Source organism: Belonocnema kinseyi, chromosome 2 (genome assembly GCF_010883055.1).
Source record: "Belonocnema kinseyi isolate 2016_QV_RU_SX_M_011 chromosome 2, B_treatae_v1, whole genome shotgun sequence".
In the NCBI taxonomy this organism is placed as follows: domain Eukaryota; kingdom Metazoa; phylum Arthropoda; class Insecta; order Hymenoptera; family Cynipidae; genus Belonocnema; species Belonocnema kinseyi.
This window is the reverse complement of record NC_046658.1, coordinates 96,475,497-96,501,219: the sequence shown is the minus strand read 5'-3', so window position 1 is coordinate 96,501,219 and position 25,723 is coordinate 96,475,497. Positions and strand designations below refer to the sequence as shown.

Below are 25,723 nucleotides of genomic sequence, written 5' to 3'. Positions count from 1 at the left end.
AGTTAAATATTCATCTCTTTGGTTGAATATTACCTTTTTTTATCTTGAAATCTAACTATTACCTTTTTGGTTGAAAAATGATATTTTTCAGTTGAAAATTTTTTTTTGGTAGAATTTTATCATCTTGATTGAAAATTCATACTTGTAGTTAAAAATTCAACTATTCCAGGTTGAACTTTGTTAATTTTAGTTTAAAATGCATATTTTTTGTTTAAAATTCAACTGTTCCAGTTAAAGATTCATCATTTTGGTTGAAAATTCATCAGTTTGGTTGAAAATCAATTTTTTTTAACTAAAAATTAAACTTCTCCATTTTTGGTTGAAAATTGATCTTTTTTAGTTGTAAATTTGTATTTTTTAGATGTAAATTTAGCTTTTTCTTTGAAAATCGTCTTTTCTGGCAGATAAATTATCTTCTTGTTCAGAAATGTATCCTGTTGGCTGAAGATTCAAGTTTTCCACAGTTAAATTTTCATCCTTTTATTTTAAAAATGTATCTTTTTGTTTGAAAATAAAACTAAATATTCGGTTGAAAGTTACACACATTTCTTAAAAATTCTTGTGTAACTATTCCTTTTTTTTGGTTAAAAATTGATATTTTTTAGTTCATAATTTGTTTATTTTAGTTTATTTTAGTCTTTTTTAGGGAGAGAATTAATCTTTTTGTTCGAAAATTCATCTTTTTACTTAAGAACTTAAGTTTTCCAGTTAAATATTTACTATTTCAGATAAAAATGTATAATTTTGGTTCAAAATGAAACTACTTCGTTGAAAGTGAAACTCTTTTGTTAAGAATTCTTCTTTTTGGTTTAAAATGCATCTATTTCTGTTCAAGATTATATTTTAGTTGAAGATTAATCGGTGTGATTGAATTTTTTTTAAATTTGATTATTCAATTATTGGTTGAAAATGCATCTTTTTTATTTTTATTTGTCTGTTTTAAATACAAATTTAACTATTTCGTTGAAACCCGTCTTTTTTATACAGAATTAATCTTTTTGTTTAAAAATTCATCTTTTTGGATGAAAATTCAAATATTCCAGTTAAATACTCGTTATTTTAGTTAAAATTTTCTCTTTTTGTTTAAAAATAAAACTACATGCTTGGTTAAAAGTTAAACCCTTTTGTTAAAAAATCATCTTTTTGGCTTAAAATTCATCGATTCTACTTGAGGATTCATTATTTTAGATAGAAGTGTATCGGTTTGGTTGAAATGTAGCTTTTTCAACTGAAAATTTAATTCCTTGTTTGTTTAAAAATTAATCTTTTTTCAGTTCGAAATTTGTTTATTTTATTTGAAAATTCAACTGACTCATTAAAAATTCGCGTATTCCTGTTAAATATTCCTTCTTTTAGTTGAAAGTTCGTCTTTTTGGTTAAAAATTTATCTTTTTGGTTTAAAATTGGTCTATTCCAGTTAAAAATTCTTCTTTTTAGTTGAAAATGCATCTAACTTGTTAAAAAATGCAATATTTTTACTTGAACAGTTTTGAATCTGAAGCGGTTTAAATTTAATTTAACATTTTTCACATTAATTTCATCTAAATATGAACTGAATTTTAAGTATAGAAAAATGACATAAAAAATTGGTTTCAATTATTACTCAAATTTCATGACTTTCGAGACCAATTGAAAAAGTAATTTTTTTTTAGTATTACTTAATTATTTAAATAATCGATGGTGCTAATATATTTAAGAATATGTTGTAATATAATTTGTCAAGTCTTTCTAAATTAGGGTACACTAAAAGACCTTGGAAGTCATAGAATTTTCAAAAAGTATTTAATAAAACTGGAAAAGGCATGGAATTTAAAAAAATGACTGGAAAACCTGAAGACGTGGGATTTTGAAAAAATGACTGGAACTTTTTTAATCGTCTCTATTTCGAAGTCTTATTAATTTAGTATTTTATAGCGATCTCTAGATTTGAAAAATGGAAAAAAAAAACTTAATGAAAAGGCAAAATCAGACAAATTGTAAGATTTGAATGAAAACATATGGAAGATTCAATGGGAAAAGCATAAAGAACTGGAAGATGTTGTCGAAGAAATTCATGAACTGATTCAATTTTGATAAATTTTAATATAAAATTTTTCATTAGTTCTTGTGATCTAAAATGTTATTTTAACTTTTTTAAAAAGTTCAGAGTTTTTTTAGATTACTTATTTTTTCAAATGTAATCCTAATCTTTTCATAAATTGTTCGACTATTATTGTTCTCAAAGTAATAACAAAACAAAAATAGTATGGTTATAATTACAGAATCCTCTTTTTATTTTGATAAAAAGATTATTGAACATTGTTTTGAATTCAATCAAACTTATTGAAGAACTATTATCATTGCATCATAATTTGTTGCAATTCAATTTAATTGGCTGAATAAAAAAAGTAGACCTGGAATTTTGTTTAAATTATACTTGGAAAACTTTGAAAAGTCCTGGAATTTTATAACCAGACTCTTGTACCAATCCCAGGGTGGCCGTTTTAATCCAAGGAAAAAAATTCCCGGTTATTTCCCGGTTCTTAAACATTTTTCACGGCCAGTGAAATTTAAAAAATCACACTATATTTTAAAAATTTTTCCATATAAAGTAATAAACAATAAACAACAAATTGATGCATACAAAGTGGAACCATTGAATTCCAAACTTTTAAAATTGAAGTTTCAAAGTTTTTAATTCAAAAATTGCGTATTCAAATGCTCAATAACTTACACGTATAAACTGGAAATTTCAAATTGAACAGTTTTAAGTGAAAAGCAAATAAACTGCAAAATTTAGAACTTTTATCAATTATAGAGTTCAAAGATTCAGATTAAGTTCGAAAAATATAAATCCACGTTAACATTTTAAAAAGTCTAAATTAAAGAATGAAACAATCAACTTTTAAAAATTCCAAAATATATTATTTTAAGTCATTTTAAGCTAGACTCATTAAAAATTGAAAAAAAAATTTTTAACTTAACAGTTCTTAAATGAGAAGTCAGATTATTTTTATTTTAAATAGTCTAGGCATCCTTCAAAAGCTTTACAATTTTATTTCAAAATCTTGAAAAATCTAGAAGTGGTTTAAAATTTTTCCAAATTCAAAATCATTTTTGAATTTTTTGTCAGAACTTTTAAATATATTTCAAAATGAATTGAATTTTTTTTAACTTTTAGAAAATCCTGCAAATTAAAAAAAATTAAATTTGAATTTATAAATAATATTATAGAGATAATATTAAGAGATAATATTAAGAGATATTTAGAAGTTTTAAAAAGATTCGAATGAAATTTAGAACTTGAATTAATTTCAAATACTTACAGCCGAATTGAAAATAAAATGTCGATTTTTGCAGATTTCATACAAAAAATTTAGAATTTTTTTAAGAATTGTGAAAGATTTCAAAAGAGTAACAAAATTTCTGAAGATTCTTAGGAAAATTGAAAATGATTTATCACTTTGAAAAATTATGGAATATTTTAAGGATTTTTTTTTAATTTGCAGCATTTTCTACAAATAATAAGTGTTCAATTGTTATTTATGCGTCAAAATCTAACAATTTCACTTATAAATTAAACACTTTTAAAATACTTGGTTTCAATTTACCCGTCTTGAACGAAAATTGAAATATTGTTAAATATTAAATACTTATTCCTTTTCTACATTAAGAAATTTCAAATTAAACGGGATAAAAATTAAATAATTTAGACTCACAATATTTTAAATTTAATAAAACCCTTTAATTATGAGTATATTATGAAGAATTTATTTTTAAGTTGAAAATAGTGAAACGCACGTTTGCATTTTTTAATAGCTGAAAAAATTAATAAAAATAATACATTAATAAATTTATTTATTAAATTTAATATAAAAAATAATATAAAGGAAGACCCGAAACAAAAATTTTTATTGAAAAATAAAATTATCGGAATAAATGATATTTTAATTTCAATTCTTATCAAGACTTTCGGATTGAAACAGTTACAATCTGGAAATTCTCCAATTTCGAACGGATCTAGAATTATTTGGTCAAATCAATTATTGTTGAAATTATTTATATTTACAGTTGATAAAATAAAAATATTTTTTATCCAAAAATTCCAACTTCAAATTCTTTTAATTTTTAATTGTTTAAATCCTCAAAACAGCACTTTAATTATTTTAAAAACTGTTAAAATCGAACTTGGGCAGATTTTTCTTCTGAAAATTTGTAAAATTCCCAGTTTCCCGGTCCGGCCACCCTGTTTGTTATTTAAAAAATCTTCGATTTTAAAAATTCATGATTTTTAAGCCTTTAAAACTGCATTTTAGAATTCTTTGAATTAAAATATATGTTTAGAAATTAAAAATGGGAAATTTTTTAAGTGGAAGATTTTCGAATTAAGTATTCTGAACGAAATGATAATTTATAAAAATCACAATTTAACAAATTATTTAAAAAAATGGTTGAAATTAAAGTTGGCAAAAATTTTTATTCTAAAATTTTGGTAAAACTCCCGGTCAAAAAATAAATTCACTGTCGTTTCCCTGCTTTCCCCGGTCTCATAAAATTCCCGGTTTTCAGGTTTCCCGGTCTAGCGGTCACCCTGAACCCTGTAACTTAAACAGATTGTTTTAATCCCTAGAAACTACAAAAAAATTGTAATAAATTCGCGAAACTCAATAAATATTTTGAGTTCCGAACTTAAAAAAGTGTGAAAAAAATGTCCTGTTAAAATAATAACATTATCGCATTAAAGAACCGGTTTTTTTATTTATTTTGAGTCGATGTATAATAAATACATGTGACTGTTAAATTCTTGTTGGATAAAAATATAGCGTATTGGACTCAGCGGTAATAAGATACTTAAAAAAAATACATTTATCTAAAGGCGTTGAAATTAATACTTCCTTCCGCAGATGTAGGTATAATTTCTAATCAAATAAAATGGGAATAAGTAAACAAATACTATTTTTATACAAAAAAACTCCTAAACTACTCAGGTTTAAAGAAAAACAATCGAATGCTTCTTAAATATTTATTCAACACATATTAACATTTTCCGTCAAAACTCCACATAAATTCTTAGGGTACATGTTTTTTCGTAATATATATAAAGCAAAACATTGAAATCATTGAAAAAAATTCCCTGTATTAAGATATTTAATCCAAACTTGCCTACTTTCTAAAATTCTATAAATATGCTCGACATTTTTGGTTGAAGGGAAAGTATATTTCAAAATCTCGAAATGCTTTTAAACAAATTTACCAGTTGATAAATTCTGCAAAGTTAAATGCTTCCTAGAAGGATTATACTTTCAGTCAGATCTGAATACTTAGAAATTTCGAGTAAAAAGTCAGTACAAGATTACTATAAAGTCTAAATATTTAGGGGGAACCTTCCTACAGTGAAAAACAATTACTTTAAAATTAAATTTATTAATTACTGGCCCAATTAAATTAATTTTTTATATAAATTAGTATTTTTTATTATCCACTGTAGGGAGGTTTTCCCTCCATATACTTAAAATTCATTCACACTCATACATTTTTATCTTTTTTTTTGCGCCATTCTGCTCCATTACAAATCAGACTTTTCTATCTACTTGCACTTTCAAATCAACAAAATGTTTTATTTATAATTTCTGTAAAAATCACTTTAGATTCAGAAAAAGCATCTTTATTTGAGTTTTAATTTCCACAAATCATTAAAAATCGACTGGTTTCAGTTTAACGAATTTAGATAAAATAAACGCGAGCATAATCGTACCTGCAACGAAACAACCAACGAAAGTATACCAAGTTTCCTCGTCAAAAACGTCCGTAAATGCCGGCACATTCTTATAAAGTGTATCAATCAATTTTAGATTGTAATCTTTGTGATAAGGGTTTTGTCCCATTTTGAAATTTTCTTTTTTGATGCAAAAGAAAAAAGAAATAAGGATTGATCGGAGAGATAATGCTAAAAAGAAATTTGATTAGTAAAAAGCTCTTTCTAATTTCCCGCTTTCCGTCTCCAAAATCCACGCCTCGTTTGGAACTTCGACTTCTTTCGTCGGGAATAATCTTTCTAGTTCTTGTTCATAAATTGACAATGTAGGTTATTCGATTTATCGCAATCATTAAACGTGTTGAGGTTGGAATGAAAGTGAAAAACGAAATTCTCTTTATAATTTTAATTTCTGGATCGATGGCAATCGATTAAAAAAAAATTAATTGGTGCGCTTGTTTTATGTTCTATCGCTTCTTTCCTTTTTTGGATTTTAGTTTCGACTTAAGGTCTTCATCTTTTTCTTGTTCACGTGGTACAAGGGAAGTTACATGTTTATTATAAAGTTGCAGTACCTCCACAAGCGTAAGATTGTTGCATTTCATAACCACTTTCTCTCCAGATACTGAAAATAATTATAGGTAATATGGATTTTTTTTTAAATTTCAATCAGAATTCTTTTCGGTAACACTTTAAATCTCAACGTAGACATGATTAAAAATGTTACTTTTATTTAATTTGAATATATCTTTTAGAACTTAGGCACAGAGTTTAAAATTGTAGAAATAAATAAGTTTTTCCAAGTACTTTCAAAGCTAAATTTTGTAATTTAACATGCAAAATAATTGTATAAATTGGTTTTATTTACCTAAATCGACTGTGACTAATGGCTCTGAACGATCACACACGATATTTGTTTTCAAAAGACAGGCTGGATTTGTATTCGCATATTTCGGCCCAGTCAGATAAAACATCAATTTTCTGAAAATAATGACACAGGGTTTTTTAAAAACTGCCAAAAATGTACAGAGTTAAAAAAAATTAATTATAAGCTTATAAAACGAACAAATTTAAATTGCAAAGCCTTCCAAAATTAGTTTTCAAATCCTAAATTTACTTATAACAGATAGATAATTGAACTAAAATTAAAAATGAGAATAAATTGCTTTTTCTTTCAGGCAAAATGACGCAAATGGAGCAGCAAATGCCTATTCCTGTGCCAGATTTGAGCACACTGCGAATAACAACAGCAGTTTCTATGCTTGGTAAAGCTTACGGATGTGGACAATGCACCGGTAAGTTGAATTTTCCTAAATTAATTTATTGAATGAAAAATTCGTTTTTTTTATTTATAAATTAACACTGATATTGAACAAAAATCACCTTCCATTTAATTTGCCGTTATTTTTATCAAAATTATTTCAGGCCTCGGTCCCATATAAGAAGTTCAAAATGGTGGCATTAGTAGCATACATTTTTAAAAATACTAAAAAAATAGTGTTATTCTGAATTATAATATACATTTTTTTAAATATTTTTTCGCTGGGAATTCATTTTTCTTTTCTTGAAAATTCAACTACTTGCGTTTAAAAGCTAAACTCTTTTGTTGAAAATTAATTTTGTTGCTAGAAGATTCTTCATTTTAATTTAAGATGCATCTATTTAAAAAAATGTCAATGCTTGATTGAAACTCAATTTTCCAACTAAAAGTTGAACTATTCGCATGGAAAATTTAACTATTTTTCTGATAATCCTATTTTTTTTTGGTAAAGAATTAGATTTTAAACGGAAAATTCATCTATTCTATTTTTGGTTGAAATTTCATCTTTTTCGATGAAAATTAAACTATTTAGATGAAAAATAAATGAAAAATAGTTAAAAATTTGTCTTTCTTTAGAGAAAATTAATCTTATTGGTTGAAAATTCAACTTTTTAGTAGATATAAAATTCTACTATTTCAGTAAATAGATTCGTAATTCTAGTTAAAAATTCATCAGTTTTGTTGAAAACTGATCCATTCTAGTATAAATATTAACAATTTGGATGAAAAATTGTGTTAATCAATTCTAAATTCAACTATTTCGTTGAAAATTTATTATTTTTCTTAAAAAAATCGGGATTTTATTAGAAAATGATTTTTTTCTTTGAAAGTTTATCTCCTAGTTTAAAAATTCTCCGTTTGGATTGAAAATTCAAGTGTTCTATTTCAATATTCATCATGTCAGTTGGAAATGCGTCTTTTAAGTTAGAAATAAATTTACTTGGTTAAAAATAAACACTTTTATTTAAAAATAATTTTTTAAAATTCAAGATTCATCATTTTAATTAAAAATTAAATTCTGCGGTTGGAAAATGAGCAATTTATTAAAAACTTGTTTCTTTTTTGTTGAAAAGTCGTCTTTTTGGTTGCACATTGATTTTCTTCATTTAATTGTTTAAGTTTTGGTTAACAATTTATCTCCTTTAATTGAAAATTTAACTATTTCATTAAAATTCATGTATTATGTTGAAAATTTGTATTTTTTGGTATAAAATTAATCTTTTAGGTTAAAAATTCAAGCATATATTTGAGTTATATATTTATAATTTTATTTAAAAATTCATCTGTTTGGTTTAAAATTTCACTTTTCCAGTTGAAGATTCATAATTTTATTTAAAATTTAATTTGTTTTGCAATTTTTTTCTCTGTTGTATTTAAGGATGTTTAGAATGAACCTCATGGTTTAAAATAAATGTTTGCGTTTTGCGACAAATATGAAAAGGTAAATTTTTGAACGAGAAGATTAATTTTCTGCCAAAACAAAGTATTTTTTAATTAAACGAACAAAATTATTAATATGATAATGTTTTAACCAAATAATTGAATTTTCTGTGAAAAATACCAACTTTCAACAAATTCATGAATTTTTAATTAAAAAAGATGAATTTCGAACCAAAAATAGAAATTTTAAACTGTGAGAAAAAAAATTCAACTAAAAAGAACACGAATTTTCAACAAAATAGTTAAAGTTTTAACCAAAGAAATGATAAATTTTCGACAAAAACTTGAATTGTTAAATTTAAGGAAAAATAAATAAAAATTAGGATTCCTTTTCAAAAAAAAAATTTTTTTAAAATAATTTTCAAACACCAAGATTAATTTTCTATTAAAAGATTAATTTTTAACAAAATAAATGAATTTTTAACCAAATAGTTAAATTTTCAACTGAAAAAGTTATGTTATTAATCAAAAACAATATTGAACAAATGTAGTTAAATTTTTAACGAAGAAAAAGGATTATCCATTAAACTGATGAATAAAAAAATTAATATTTAACAAAGTAGTTCCTCTTTCATTTAAGTAATTGAATTTTCAATTTAAAAAATAATAATTTATACGAAGACCAGTTTCATCCAACTAAAAAAGGCGACTTTTCAAGAAAATAGTTGAACCTTCAATCAAATTAATTTTCCGAGAAACAATTTATGATTTTTAATGAAAAAAGATGGAATTTCAACCAAATTTTTTAGTTTATCTCCATTTTCCTGTCATCTTTTTCTTTTGCACTTCCCTTTTATCAAAATTATTTCTTCAATGGCTTGAAGTATAAAATCTATTTTTATCGATAGGCGTACCCCAATTCTGCGTGGAAACAAATTAGATTTGTTGTCCCCATTCTGAGATGTTTTTTCTGACTACTCACATCTATATTTATATATATATATATATTTTTTTTTTTAAATCAATACTCAGGAAAACGGAGTCAATTAACTAAAAATTAATCTAAAATACAAAGGGACAACATTTTAAAATCAAAAATCACTTCAATTTCGATACTTTTTTCCTGCTCTTTCCGGACATTTTTCCTCTTCACTTGCACCGAGACTGTAATACGAAATATCGAACTAAAAGTACACCCCCAATAATCATCCCTTGGTCAGAAATATAAAAAAGCGGTCTATCAATTTTTTAATACTTTCTACATACCTCAACTTGTTCTATTCAATCAAAATCACTTCCACGAACAATTTTAGACTCTCTTTTAAATGATTTTTACGGTTTTATACGAAGGAAATTGCTCGTTAAAAATAATGCAGCAAGTCGTCTGCTAGGCTAGCTGGAGAATGCGAATGCACATGCGCAAGTTATCGACGTCACACACACATTGAAACGCGGGCCCAACTTTTTATCGTTACGTATTATTGAAGGCTCAAGTATCTACATCTACAACATCCTTCGAATAGAATCAGAATCGTGTTCCCATGGAGCACATCAATGGAACATGTTCGAAGACAGAAAGTAATGACCCAAAAAACCACTTCAAATTTAATATATTTACGGTTCCTTTTTCAAGATTTTTGCATCAGGGGACGCTAATTCAATTCTGAAGGAATAGTGTTTTTTTATTTTCCTTGAAATTCTTTTGTTTGCCCAGCAATTTAGGTTTTTCGTGTTCTGTTTTGTTTGTGTTATCAAGTTCGGGTAGCTACTTGTCATTGATAAGATTTAGATCTATTCTTTCGTGGAAAAAAGAGAATCATGAGAAAACTAACCTCATTTCGGTGGCTCTTTCATGAAAGGGGTCGAATTGTACGGTAATTTTCTTTGCAGGCTTGTAATTTATAGTTTTCAGCTGCTTTATGATGGCACTTATTAAACCATTTGATCGCGATTTACATCCACTGAAGGGAACTGACATTTTTTAAGCCGAATGAGCGAACGTGGTTTTATAATTTACATATCAACTGTACGTAAAAAAAGGAGTATTGTCGGTAAGAGCAGTTTTGCCTCTTATCGACAGTCCATTGTTGCCAACATGTTTCAGTTTTTATCGTGGTCGTATTAGATTTGAATTTAGTTTTCGATTTTGAATATAAACAAATTGCTGGCTTTGGATTCACCACACTATTGACACTTTTTTTTTAGCGATGACATTATTATGCTACCATTTCGAGAAAAAAAAAGCATTTTCATACAAAGTCGATTTTTCAGTCAATAAGAAAACAAATTTCATCAAAAATGTTGACTTTTTAATCCAAAAAGACGAAATTTCTGAAAAACAATTGAGTTTTCGACTCGAAAATATGGATTTTGAGAAAAAAAGTTTTGAATTTTCTACTCAAATAATTGAATTTTCATCAACACGAACAGGCGAGTTTTTAACCAGACAAATGACTTTTCATCTTAAAAAAGATACATTTTCATGTAAAAATAGAATTTGAAAGAATTATATTTAACTAAAAAAAAAAAAACACGAGTTTTCAACAGAATAATTGAATTTTTATCCAAAGAAATTAATTTTAAAGCAAAATAATTTTGAATTAAATGAAAGTAATGATTTTTTCATATAGTTGATTTTTCAATGCAAAAAATGAATTTTCTACCAAAAAACCAATTTTCAATAAAAGACATGAATTTTCATCTAAAAAATATACATTTACAATCAAAAATAGAATTGTTAAGATTTTAGGAAAATAATTATTTAACTTAAAAAAACAATAAATTTTAAACTTAAAATAGAAAAGTTAAACTTTCAACTCAACAGATAAATTTTCAACTAAGAGGGCTAAATTTCTGTTATGAAACACAAATTTTCGACAAAGAATGGAATAGTGAAATTTAAGGGGAAAAAATGTTTTTCAATCAAAAAATAAATAAATAAAACAATTACTTTCAAGCCCAAACACGGATTTTTGCAAAACAATTGATTTTTAAGCTGAAAAGCAGTATTTTTATCAAAAAAAGTTTAGAATTTTCAACCCAAAAAGACAAGTTTTTAATCAAAGAAATTACTTCTCAACTAGAAAATTGAATAATTGAATTTGTAGTAAAAAAGGGTATCTAAAAAACAAATCTTCTACAGAATAATCACATTTTTAACAAGAAAAAAAAGAAAATTAATTTTGAACTGAACTTATAAACCTTCACATAAAAAAATTTTTTCGATCAAATAAAATAAATTTTTACCTAATTTATTAAATTTACAAGCAAACAGATTAATTTTCAACCAAAAAGATTGAATAACCGTCACAATAGATAAATTTATGACAAAACATTGGATGGTTAAGTTTAAGAAAAAATAAATAAAAATTGATTTTCAATCAAAAAACTGAAAAGTGTCAATTTTCAAGCAAAAATGTAATAGTTACATTTTTAGCTAAAAAATTAATGTTTGACTAAAAAAGATGAAGTTTCAACAGAATAATCACATTTTTAACCAAAAAAAATTAATTTTGAAGTAATATTATGAATATTCAACTAAAAAAAATTATTTTTTAATCAAATAGTTAGTTTTTTAACCCAAAAGATGAATTCTATATAAAAAAAATCAGTTTTGAACTAAAAATAAAATTATTAAAATTGTAGAATAATAAGTTTGTAGCAAGAAATTCCCCCCCCCCCCTCCCCGAAAAAACAGAAGCTTTCAGAAAGACAGTTGAATGTTCAACCAAATATCTCGATTTCTCGTTTCTAAATTTTTTAAACTAAAAAGGTCAATTTTGAAACGAAATTGGAGTATTTAAATTTTCATTTATCAAAATTAATTTTCAATAACAAAAAATTCTACAATCTAGCTTAATGTTGTACCAAACAGTTAAATTTTGTAACAATTTATTAAATTTTCGATCTTAAAATATGAATTTTCTACTAAACTAGAACTTTCTACTACTAATACTTTCTATCAAGTAAACTAAAAAAAATTCATTCCGCCGTATTGTGTAACTATTGCCTTCGATAAAAATGAACATCATAAAACGGATGTATTTAGGCTTTTAATTCAAGATACTATACTGATAATTTCAAGATACTATACTATATTGTACTAATATAAATTTAAAATTAAACAATTTTTGATATTTTAGGTTTAAATTCATTATTTAGGAAACGTCGGAAAAATTCGTCGTTTTTTATATAATTGGAACCCGAAATATTTTTTTTATCTATATAATACAATTATTTTGAAACGATAAAATTGTGAAAGATTAAAAAATGAAATCGAGACATTTTCAATGTTTCGATATATGATTTCAATTAAAATTTGTTTAAGATTAAAAGCATTCCAGTTTGAAGTGATGTAAGTTTGCAAGTTTCAAGCTGACAGATGATCAAGAAATAAGATTTTTATATTTTTAATGTATAGCTTTGAACCTTTGGGAATCCAATCCTGTAAAGTATAAAAAAAGCTTAGAAAATATCTAGATACTTTTTCTACAAATCTGAAATTTTCAAAAATCTTTTAAAATTTTTTCGAGAAACCTAAGAAAATTATTATTTTATATTAAAAATGGTTTTTTTCTTCAGATTATAATCTGCCTAAATTTGTTTTTTACTCTTAACTTTAAAATCTTGCTGGTTTGAAAATTCGTCTTTATTGAGGTTTCAGTTATTTTTCGTCATTTTTAGTTGAAAATTCGGTTACTTTGATGAAATATTGAACAATTTTGTTCAAAATTAACTTGGTTGTAAATTCAAAATTTTAATTCAAAATTCATCTCTGGTTGAAACTGTAACTAGTTTGTTAATAGTTCGTTTTTTTTCTTATCGTAGATTCAATTCTTTTTTTTTGAAAGTGTATTTCTCTTTTGACAGATTCAACTTTTTTTAAAATTAAAACTCAACATCTTTTTGGATTTAAGTGTCAAGTATTACAGTTTTCTTTGAGAATTCATATTTTTTGTTTAATAATTGAACTAGTGGTTAAAAGTTGAACTATTTTGATAAAAAGTTTTTTGTTTTGTTTGACGATATATCCTTTTTCTTTAGTTGAAAATTCGTCTTGTTAGAAAATTAACTTGCTTCTTGAAAATTAATGTTTTTGATTTAAAATTAAATGCTTAATGGATTAAAGCATTGCATTCAACTATTTTTTGAAGATTAACTTTTTTGTTGAAATTTTGATTGGCAATACCTAAAATATTCAAAAATGTTTGTGAATCTTCTCAACAATCTCACGAAAATTATATTTGTGTAACTTTAAAAAGAAATAAACCAATAACAAATATTCGAATTTTTTATTTGGTATCAAAAATTATTTTCTCCTCAAAATTAATATCAAAGATTTGGAAATTTTTTTCTTGTCTAAAATTAAATTAAATTCAGATCACTTTCTATTAAAAATTGTTCAAATTTACTCTCTTCAAACCTGAAGTTGATTAAGGTTTTATTCTAAAATTGAAATGAGACCCTCTAAGTGAAATTGTACCGTTATCTAGATTGTTATCTATTGTTTGAAATTTCCATATCTTCAAAGTATTTATAGTGTAATTTATCTTTGTCACAGAGTTGTGACATATCTTCATGTTTTATTTACTTCAAAAAACTCGAGAAAATCAGCATTTTAAATCTGATCTCATATAAATATTCGATTAAGATTGAAATCTGTCTTTCAGTATTCTTTTCCTCTCTCAGTAGAACAGACGAACAGTCCGAAATACAAGAAGAAATACCTAAAAACTTAACCAAATTCAGAAATTTAAATTTTTCCGCCAAAATTATATCTTTCTTCTGGTCGTTCCAGATTTTTGATTGGTTCCAAATAGGCCAATCGGCTCGTTCATAGTGGCCGCCATATTAGAAGACAGACTCTCGCTTCAGTCAGCTAGAGTGTGTTGTGAAGTGTGTTGGGTGGCCGACGGGTCTTGTGTTAAATTTTTTACTTATTTATTAGTGATAATTGGCGATTTATAATCGGCAGCAGCGAAAATGTATCCCGTGGGACAGCGTAAGTAAAAAAGTGTCTTCATTTTGTCCCGGGAATGGCTAGTAGGAGTGTGTAAAAACTTGCCACTTTTGGCTTGCCTAGGCGAGTCTAGAAGTCGTCATCCGAGTACTCTCTAGGGCCCTTTGTTCCACGCACTTGCCCTCTGTGATCTGGAAAAGTTTTCCTTCCAGGGAAAAATCTTCCAGATCCTAGGCTAGTTTTGTGTTCCAAATTTTTGAATTCATGCACTGCTGTAAGCATTAGGAATGACCCCGAATGAACCCCCCGTTCAACAGGCGCATGTGTCGTTAGTTGTTTCACTCCGATCAGACACATTATTAGAGAAATACCTATTAGACTCGAAGTACCCTCAATTTTTTAAGCCAAGTTACGTCTTTCCCAAAAATATACCATTTTTTCAACGCTCGGCAAAGATTGCACGAGCAATTTTATTACCTTTCGTCCTTTGAAAAATCAATAATTTATAACCACTTGATTACTTTATCCGTCGCCACTGCTTGATCTTCTTTTTCTTCTGTGTAACCAGGCACTTTCTGGAGCAAGAACTACCTGCACTTTTTTGTATTTCGATTCTATCCTCAGAAATGTGTAAAAATTCTTTGCATATAACTTTGTTATTGTGAGAATTGTAGGTTTACTTACACATGAATTGAAACGATATATTTAGGTCACGTGTTGCTTGAAAAACTTTTAGAAACACTGTTTCATGTTTGTAATGTGATTTTCAGAAAATGTGGATATTTTAGTGCTAAATTCTATTTTTTGGAAGTTTATATCCTTCCCCGAGATTATTAAATAAAATAATACGTAAATAGGTTTTGTTTGGGGTTAAATATTTTAAATTATATTTATTATTTGAAGAAGAAATGGATCTGTTCAAAATTGATTAAAATCACCATTTATAAATGCTTTTTAAGCAAATGTATTTGTATATGTAAGAGGTAATTTGAACAGTTTCGTAACAAATACTGCCAGTCAGTCGAAAAATTGCTAAAGCAGGTAATATTGAAATAAAGGGGCAATGTAAATATAGTTTAGTGAATGCGAGCATTAGAAGAATGGTCTTAAGTCTTAGACTTAGAGTGTAATTAGCCGGACTTATCGATTAGGTTTTATTTCTAACCCTGCACTGAATTCTAAGAAATTCTGAATCAGTATGAAAGGCGCATCTGGACCCCGTACTCAGGGCAGGTATAACTTGCCTTCTTCTCTGTTTCTGACCTCTGGTTATGTCAACTAGCCATTCTCATTCCATAAATGTTAATAAATCTGAATCCAATCTGGTATGATCCCAAAATGTTACGTGGAAACAGATCTTATAAATGGCATAATCCACTTTGAATTTTCTTTAAAAAGATCCAAACTGATTACAGCTTTTTATTTCGTTTCTATTTTACACATATGGGGGTCGTCCATAAACTACGTTATTTGGTCAGTGGAAGTAGCTTTACGAACTTAGATAACATTCAGTACGTTTCCTGATGATAAGTTTGGAGAAATTCTTCTTTTCTCTGTCTTTAAGAAACGTCCACTTTTTCTCGTTTGTCGTTTAAATGAAAACCAAATTAATAGAATCCAACAAGAAAAATCAATTAATTTGAGGTAAAAAGTCTAGTATTTGGTTGAAAATTTAATTATTTTGTTGCAAATTCCATTCCTTGGTTAAAAAGTAATATTTTTTTGTTGGAAATTTTAACTATTCTATTGATAGAAAATTAATATTTTGGTTACAAAAATCATCTTTTGAGTTGACCTCTTTAATTAAAAATGTATTTTTTGTAAGATTTATCTTATTTGAAAAATTTTCTTTTTGGTTGAAAATAACTTTTTTGGGTTGAAAATTCAAAAGTTTTGTAGATAATTCGTCCTTTTGGCTTCAAAATTCCATTTTGTTGAAAATTCGTGCTTTTTGGTAGAACATTAATCTTCTTGCTGGAAAATTCATTTTTTGTTTAAAGATGTAATTACTTAGTTAAAAATTTCGATTTTTTTTAGTTGAAAATTCAACTACTTGGTCGAAAGTTTAACTAGTTTGTTAAAAATTAATGTATTTATAAGATTCACCTCCCTGGTTGAAAATTTAACTAACCAGGAACTAACGAAACTAATTAAAGAAAATTAAAATCTTGTTAAAAATTCATATTTTTGGTTTAAATTCAACTATTTGGTTAGAAATTAAACTATTTGTATTTAAAAAATCCTCTTGTTGGTTGAAAATGTAATCATTTTTTTTTTTTAAATAATATTTTTGGTTCGAAAATTCAAACTTTTTGTAGAGATTTCGTCCTTTGGGCTTTAAAATTGCATTTTGTTGAAAGTTAATGTATTCGGTTGAGAAATTGTGGTTTTTGATAGAAAATTAATCTTCTTGATTTCTTCTTTCTTTCATATTTTTGGTTTAAATTGAAGTATTTCTTTTAAAATTCGACTATTTTTATGAAAATTTAACTTTTTGGTAGAAAATTAAGTTTCTATTGTTAAACAAATCATATTTTCGGTAAAACAATTTAGCCGTTTTGTAGATCATTAATTCTTTTGGCTGCAAAATTCAACAATTTTGTTAGTAGAGCATTAATCTTCTTTCTGGAAAATCTTCTTTCGTCTTTTTAGTTGAAAATTGAATGGTTTAGTTAAAAATGTATCATTTTTAGTTGAAAATGTAACTACTTGTTTGAAGGTTTAATTTTATTAAGGCAAGTTTTATTGTTTTTTTTTTAAATTGTTTAAATTTGATTGGGTTGAATATGAGAAATATGAACTAAAAAATTGTTAAAAATTCATATTTTTGGTTGAAGCTGCATCTCATTGTTTAAAAATTTAACTTCAATTTTTAGAAAATTAATCTTTTGGGTTGAACTCTTGTAAAAAATGCATTTTTTAAAAAAGATTTATCATTTTGGTAGAGTCTTATGGGAATTATTCAAAGTGCGCATAAATGCGTCATTACCAATTTTCTCACGGGTTTTTGCTGCGCATATATGCGTCAATACCAGTTAACTGCTTAGATATTCTTTCGTTTGAATTTGGGTTACGATTTTTATGTATATTTTTTATGTAGAATTACAAGATTTACAACTGATCTTAATCACATTTTTCAATTGAACACAAATTTAATAAGTTCTAGGATTTAAACAATTTCCACACACTATGTTTTAGCAGTTCGGCAAAATGATGCCTAGTTTTTATGACTTGTTAAATATTTTTTCTTTAAATATACATTTCATACAATATTCAATTAATGGAAAGATTTATCAAAATTTAAACAAACTTCTTTCTCTTACTTTTTTTTAAATAAAGAAACCTAAGCTTTTCTTTGATGACAAAATAAAATCACAAAATTGATTTTTTTTTAATGAACACAATTCTTTATTTAAAATTGTTTTATCCCTCATGGTTTAATTTTAAAACGTTCATAGTCAAGTTTTATTGCGTACATTACCACCATTTTTTAAATATAGATACTTTTTTTAATGCTTAGACAATTTTTAGGCATTTTAAATATAACAATTTCTGATTTATCAATTGCACAAGTAAATTTGTCAAATATGAACAAAACGTTAGTTAATTAAAAAAATAATGCATTCAAAATTTAACAATATGTGACTAATAATATTTATGAAAACAGTCAAGATCTCCAGATACGTAAACAATATCAGCGTCCATGAAAATGTTAAAATTACAAAATTAGTTTTTTTCAAACATATATAATATATTGTATGTATTTTATATTCTTAATATTAGATAATAAATAACTTTCTTTTAATTTAATCAATAATGATTAGGAAGATCCATGAACGAAGTTTATAAATAAATGCTTTCTAAACTACGAACAGTCTAAAAATAATAGTTTATTTTATTGAAAGTCATGCAATTGAAAGTGATACATTTTCGGTAAAAAAAAACGCTAACATAGTGTATTATTGATCTAATAATATAAATATTCATTGAAATTTTATGATTTTCTATCATCAATAGCAATTTCAGACGAAAATCACTAGGATAACGTAACAAAAATGATTTAGGATTGTAAATTTTCTTTTAAACCTAATTTGTTTTGATTAAAATTACTGATTTCTGATGAAAAGTTTTAGCATGACCTAACATTTTTCCAAAATTGTAAAAACTTCTTTGAAATATGTATCAATTTTAGGTGAAAAACGCAAGCATAAACTATTATACTCTTCATACATTTATTATCTGCTTTGGAATCTGATGATTTTTTAATAAACGTGCCTATTTTAGTATAAAATGAAAGCAAATCCAAATATTCTGAATTTAAGGACCAAATGATAATTTGAAAAGTCTGGTGATTTTTTAATTGAATGTAATGATTTTCGTTTAAAATAGCAATTTTTTTAATCTAATAATTTTTTTTACTAAAAATTTAAAACATTTTTGAAATATAATTTTGTTTTATTAAAAGGACCATCTGCCGATGCAAAACACTAAGATTATCTAAAATTGATAAAAGATTCTAAATCTTGTTCAAATTAGCATGATTTTTTTTTGCAAATGCCAATTTTCTATGTAAAAAACCAACGTAACATAAAATTAAGAAAAAATTATGAATCTTCCTTGAAATCGCATGGTTTTTTAAATAAATTTTATTAGATTTTTTATTATATAATATAAATATTTTTTCTTATTAAAAACAAAAAATATTCAGTTTAAATCTAATGATTTTTTTAAATACCAATTTCAGGGGAAACACTAACATAACTTGAAGTTGTTGGAAAATAGTAAATATTTTTCGAAATCTAATACTTTTTAAGTTTAAAATTCCAATAGATACTTTTTCCATTTTAAATTGTAATTGGCAAATCCAATGGAAATTTTAATTATATAATATGGTAACATTTAATTTAACTAAGAAATAAATGGAATTAATTTTTAACGCAAATTATTTAAACAATTAATTTTTCAGATTTAGTACATTGGTAATTTAATTTAGTGAGCGTACTTTTCTTGTTTTTTTTTTTTTCAATTACAAAAAAAACATGAAATCCCATCAAGAACATCTGTAATGCAAAAGATCTGCCAAATACAATTTAAATGTCTGGAAGATATTTATTTAAAAAATGAAAGTATTCATATTTTAATCTATATGAATAAACATGGTTATACAAATTACACAGTTTTCATTTGTAAAGCTTGATAAGTGAGTCATTTTACATGTGCAGCCTTCAATATTTCAAAAGAAATTAAATTTTAAAGATTTTGCCGTTGATTCCTTTAAAATTCTCTAGGTGGCCGTTGGACTGGAAATTTTATGAGATCGGACAATGGAACGTTTATTTATGAAAAAAAAACCTTGCAACTTTGATTTGAACCGTATTTTAAATAATTATTTTAATTTTGATCTTTTTCAATGATGATATCGTTCAGTTTTGAATGCGTAATTTGAAAATTTTTCACTTTAAAAATTGTCCGTTTTATACCTTTATTTTTTTAGGGTACATTTCAATTTAGAGAATTTCAAAATGCAGTCTTAAAGAATTAAAAAATTAAAAATTAGAAGCGTTTAAAATCGTAGTATTTTGATAATAAACATTTTTAGTTGATCAAATTTGAATATACATTAATTAATTATTTTTAAATTGAATTGTGCTTTAAGATATAAAAATTAAACAATGATGTATTGTATATGACGATTCGGAATCAGTTCACAATGTTAGAATGTTCAGATTTTAACGTTAAAAATTAAACTGTTTCAATTGGAAAACAAATTTAAACGCCCTATTGAAACTTTATAAACTATTTTTAATTTAGAATAACTTCAAAATAATATGTTTATAATTAAAGGCTTTTATTAAATTTAAAATATAATTTCACTCGAAAATAATCCATTTTTAAAACATTCAATTTGAAAATTTTCAATTGCGAAAAAGCTCAGTTTTTTAATATTTAGAAATATCTGACTGTTCATTTAAAATCAGTCATTATAAATTAAATATACAAAACTCAAAAAAGAAATTCAACTTCGAATGTTACAATTTTAATTCTTATATTCAAACAAATGTAATTTGCAAGTTAAATTGTTGAATTTTGTTGTATTAATCTTAGAAAAAGTTCGAGTAAGGTGAAGAGATATTTAGAAAGTTTGAAAAAAATAAAAATTAATTTAAAATTTGGAATGATTAAAAATAATTGTAACGCAGTGTCTACGTGTACCGACAAAATCCTACTATTCGTACAAAAACTTTGGTGCCAATAGCCCACGACCTAATTTAAAAAACAAAATATAGATTTTGGCAGATTTTGAACAAAACATTTAGAAGCTTTTTAAGCATTTTGACAGGCTTCCGAAGAATAGAAGACATTTCCTAGGAAAATTAGAAATTATTTTTTTTATTTTAATAAACTAATTTTTTAAGACTACTTCTTAAAATAAAAATACTTTAACTTTTAGTTTGAACAGGGATCTTACAATTTTTTACAAATTTATAGTTGGAACTGGAATTAATCCAGAATAAAAATAATTCTGACTTGGAACCGGGAATTATCAAATTTTAATAAATTCCTAGCTACTACTGGAGAGTTTCGAAAAGGAACAAAATTCTAATTGGAAAAGGAAATTTTTCCAAAGAATTATAATTCTGAGTTAAAGCATCGAATTTTTAAATTTTAACCAATTCTAAGTTGAAACTGGTATTTATTCAAAAGAATTATAATGTGTCTTAGAAAGGGGAATTTTAGAATTTAAATAAATTCCTAGCTGGAATAGGTATTTAAAAAAAAAATGAATTCTGTTTCTAAGTTGAAACGGGATATTTTTGAAAAAGAAACAAATTTAATTATGATTTAGAATAGGGAATTTTACAGAAAAATTATAATTCTTAGTTGAAACAGAGAATTTTCTTAAAGAATTAAAATTTCTGATTTAAACAGGTGTTTTTTTTTTCTTTAACCAATTTTGGGCTGGAATTAGAATTTAAAATTGCTTAAATTAAGAGCAATGAAAATGATAACGTGGGTTTAAATGTTTAGAACTGAATCTGCTTCTTTGAACTCTACAATTTATAAAAGTTGAAACTTTTTTATTTCGTAGTTTAAATGCATTTAATTTAAAATTGTTTAGTTGAAAAGTTCAGAATTTTATTACTTCGAATGTCGAAATTTTTAGATTTAGTGTTCAATTTTTTAAATATCATTGACCGTGAAAAATGCTTGCGAACCGGGAAATGATCGGGATTTTTTTTTTTGTTAAAACGGCCACCCTGATTCTGCAAATTTAGTTAAAAGTGAAAGCCTTAATAAGTTTTTAATAATATTAAGTTAAAACATTCAAAATTCTTTGCTATCAAAATGTAACAGTTTATTCTGACAGAATTAGAAAGTAAAGTCTTCTAATCGTTTAGTAACTATTATTTTTAAATTATGAAAATGAAAAAAATCCAGGTTAAATTTTTTTAAATGTTGAACATTTTTAGAAATTTGAGATTTAAGAAATGTGAATTTAAACGTCAATGCACAATTTTTATCCAAATCTTTTATAGCTGACTAATTGTAAATTGAAGATACTAAAAATTTCATAATTTTCCTTTGATACTTCATAAGTTGCAAAATTTTAAACTATACATAGTAGCAAGTTAAATTGAATAATTATGAATTTAATCCTTCAAAATGATATGATACATTTTTTATTTTAAAATTTAAGGAGCTATTTTAAATATAAGGCGTTCAATTCCAAACAATGTTTAGATTGAAGAATTAAAATATTTTGCATTAAAAACCGTCTTGTTTGAAATATAAATTGTTCAAATTATATGGAAAGCGTTAAAAAATGATTAGTTTTATGTTACAAATTGATAAATGAGTACAATTTCCAATTATAAACCTTTCAAGTTATTTCTAAATGAGACAACTTCAAAGTCAACAATTAAACAGTTTTCAATATTAAATGTTAATTTTTTTTATGTTTGTAGGTCTCGAAATAAAAATAGTTATAAATTTAATTTCATCCCTTGTGGTAGAATTTTAACCTTCTTGATTGAAGATTAATCTTTTTGCTTGAAAATTTAACAATTTGTTTTATATTTTTTGTGGAAAAATTCGTCTTTTTGTTTAAATTCAGTTTTTTTTTAAATTTAAAATCTAAATCTTTTATCGGTTCAAATATCAACGATATTTAACAACTCAAAATTTAACATTTTTGTTGAAAATTCTTTTTTGTTGTTTAAAATGAACCCTTTAAGTTAAAACTGTAATTAATGCAGTTGATTAATCTATGATTTTGGTTGGAAATTGATCTCTGGTTGAAAATTAATTTTTTTACTGAAAATTAGACTGTTAAATTTTTGGTTGAAAAATTTATGTTCTTGCTTGACAAATTAGTTTTTTTTGATAGAAAATTAATGTTATTCGTTACAAAGTTAATCTTTTTGTTTAAAAATGAAATTATTCTACTTGAAGGTTAATCACTTTGGTTGAAAATTTAAGTATTTTGTTAAACTTCTTTTTTTTTGTCGAAAATAAGTTTTTAACGGGAAATTGATATATTATTCTTTGCTTTAGAATTGATTTTGTTGTTGAAAATACAATTTTTTTCATGGAAATTCTTCTTTTTTGTTTCAAAAATTCAACTATTTGGTTAAAAATTCATCTATCTTGTTTTTAATTGAACTTTATATAGTACCCGCATTAATTGTATTTCAAAGAATATATTTCCCTATTTTTGTGAAAATAAGCACTGGATTTTAATTAGGTATTTGAAGATAAAAAACATTTATTTTTATTATTATTTAAATTAATTCTGATAAAAATAATAAATAAAGTCTAATAAATTCCGGAATTTGAGTAGACACCCTCTAAATACCAAAAAAATTAATAAAATTTATTTTCAGCTCCCCCACCGGGGCCTACAACAAGCACTGCTGTGGGAGCAGCTGGAACAACTGGAAGCAGTGTTGTTGCCCCCAGTTCCTTGGGCCTGGTTCCCGCCCAACAAACACACACGCCTCCTCAACCTCCAGATCTGCCGAGTAAATATTCAATTTAATAATTGCTTTCGTAATTTCCAGACTAAATTCCAATTTAATCGCATTGCAAACATTGTTTTCCGTCTTTTTTTTTGTTCGCAGTGTTCGCATGTCCAAGAAGGCCAAACATTGGTCGCGAGGGCCGCGTCATCGGCCTGAGGGCCAACCACTTCCAAATTACAATGCCTCGTGGTTACGTGCACCATTATGATATAAATATCCAACCTGACAAATGCCCAAGAAAAGTTAATCGAGAAATTATTGAGACTATGGTTCACGCATATAGTAAAATTTTCGGAACTCTCAAGCCTGTTTTCGATGGCAGAAGCAATTTATACACTCGGGACCCGTTGCCGATCGGCACAGATAGATTAGAGTTAGAGGTGAGTTATCATCCGTATTATTTTAATAATCTAATATTGTGAGGGGGTAAATCTGACCGGGATTTCTGAGCCGGAATTGGGGGATTTCTTTCGTTGGGAAAAATTAGGACACTACCGGAAATTTTATTCTGCTTCCGGGAACGCAGGAAAAAGTCAGGAATTTGGAAAAAATCTTGTAAACCTTTTTTTTTTAAAAGAATGCAACTGTTTGGTTGAAAAATAATCTTTCATTTGGGATTCAACTGTTTTCTTGAAAATGCATAGTTTTTGTTTGAATTAACCTTTTTTTTATTCAAGATTAAAATATTTTTTGGTTGATATTTCCACTATTACATTGTTCGTTTGGAAATTCATCTTTTTTTGGTTGAAAGTTGTAGAAAATACATTTTTTAAACTAAATCTTTAACTATTTCAATCTCAAATTTATCATTTTAGTTTAAACTTCATCTCTTTGGTTGAAAATTTAACTATTTTGTTGGAAATTTCCTCTTTTTTATCGACAAAATACAACTGTTTGGTATAAAATTAAATTTTTTAATGGGAAATTCATCATTTTGGGTGTAAATTCATTTATGGTTGAAACTATCTATTTCTTTTTGATTTTGAAATTTATAGCTTGAAAATTCAACTACTTGGTAGAAAAGGCAACGGTTTTTGGTTGAAGTTTAAACTTTTTTGTTTGAAAATTCAACCATTTGTATGAAAATTCATCTGAGCAGGTTGAATATTTAATAATTTGCTTAAAGATTCAAATATTTTTATTGAAAATTTAATTATTTTATTAAAAATTTAACTATTTTGTTAAATTTATCTTCTTTTTTTTTTGTCAACAAATTCAATTTATATTTTTTTCACGAATAGGGATATGGTACCATAATTTTTATTTCCTACAAAAGCCTAATTATTTATACAAAAATTAACGTTGATTAATAGTTTTTATCATTTTGTAAGAAGTTTCGTGTGTGTGTGATAAAAAAAACATTGGGGTAGTTTTTTAAGATTTACGTTTTAAAGTAAAAAATCTAAAAAATTTAATTATTATTTGGAACGGTGGATTTTGAAAGAGTAATTCTGCATTTGAAAAGAAAATTTTCTAAAAGAATGATTATTTTTCTGACTTTGAATAGGGCATTTTTAATGAAAGTGTAATTTTTGAAAAGAATTACATTTTTGTGTTATACCTGAATTTAAAGTTGAGGTATAATTCTGACTTGGAACAGTGATGTTTCTAAAAAAAATGTAATTTTTATTTGGGATAGGAAATGTTTTGAAGTTCATTATATTTACCTGTGAATTGGATCATAATTTTCGGAAAGAATTATGATTTTGATTTGGAACAGACAATTTTCGAAAAAGGCTCTTTCTTGAAAAGTGAAAAGAATTTTTGATTTTTTCAAGGTATAATTTAAGTTAAATATAATAAATCAAGTTAAGTTAAAAATTGCAAAAAAGTTGAAGAGTAATCTTAATCTTTGAATGCATTTTTTTTATTTGTAGCAACAAGTAAATTTGTCATGTCTAGACAATTGAAAATTCTTACTTTTTTATAGTAAACATTTCCATTCGCCATTTTTTTTAGTAATATTTCTAGCAGGCCATTTTCCTCGGCCCTGAGATACTAAAAAAATTATTAAAATAAAAAAACTTTCGAAGCCTGAATAAAATTAACCCAAAAAATTGTCATTTTTTATATTTTTACTTAAAAAATGATTCTTTTCGGTTCTTTAATGTAGTAAGGAATTCGTGAAATTTTCTTAAATATATTATTAAGTTCTAACTGTATATTCAAAAAGTTTTCTTTAATTTTCATAGCAATCAATGTAACTAATAACTATTCTTTAATTATCGCCATTATAAATACAAAAATTATTTCCCCGAGAAAAAGCTGTGTTTCTTTAAACAGGCTTATCATATCTAAAAATTTGT

General features: G+C 25.4%; 3 protein-coding genes across 5 annotated transcripts in view; 1 reads left to right on the top strand and 2 right to left on the bottom strand.

The window, feature by feature from the left end:
* Positions 1-25,723, top strand: part of LOC117168499 (protein argonaute-2) — a 77,775-nt gene that overhangs the window by 8,133 nt on the left and 43,919 nt on the right. The window contains exons 2-4 of one of the 3 annotated variants that reach the window (XM_033354209.1): positions 6,913-7,029; positions 23,280-23,417; positions 23,517-23,797. In XM_033354209.1, coding sequence (XP_033210100.1) covers positions 6,918-7,029; positions 23,280-23,417; positions 23,517-23,797 — 531 coding nt within the window. In that variant the 5' untranslated portion in view covers positions 6,913-6,917. Of the gene's footprint in view, positions 1-6,912; positions 7,030-9,938; positions 10,014-14,330; positions 14,437-23,279; positions 23,418-23,516; positions 23,798-25,723 lie in introns of those variants that run through there. The other 2 variants (XM_033354210.1, XM_033354212.1) reach the window with 2 other exon arrangements.
* LOC117168501 lies at positions 5,011-5,889 on the bottom strand. The gene has a single exon (XM_033354214.1). It carries the CDS (start codon positions 5,862-5,864, stop codon positions 5,673-5,675), a length of 192 nt encoding a protein of 63 aa, XP_033210105.1. The 5' UTR covers positions 5,865-5,889; the 3' UTR covers positions 5,011-5,672.
* Positions 6,180-10,467, bottom strand: LOC117168500. Its single transcript, XM_033354213.1, has 3 exons — positions 10,268-10,467; positions 6,603-6,715; positions 6,180-6,359 (listed from the first exon to the last, which is right to left on the bottom strand). Exons 1-3 carry the CDS (start codon positions 10,411-10,413, stop codon positions 6,202-6,204), a joined length of 417 nt encoding a protein of 138 aa, XP_033210104.1. The 5' UTR covers positions 10,414-10,467; the 3' UTR covers positions 6,180-6,201.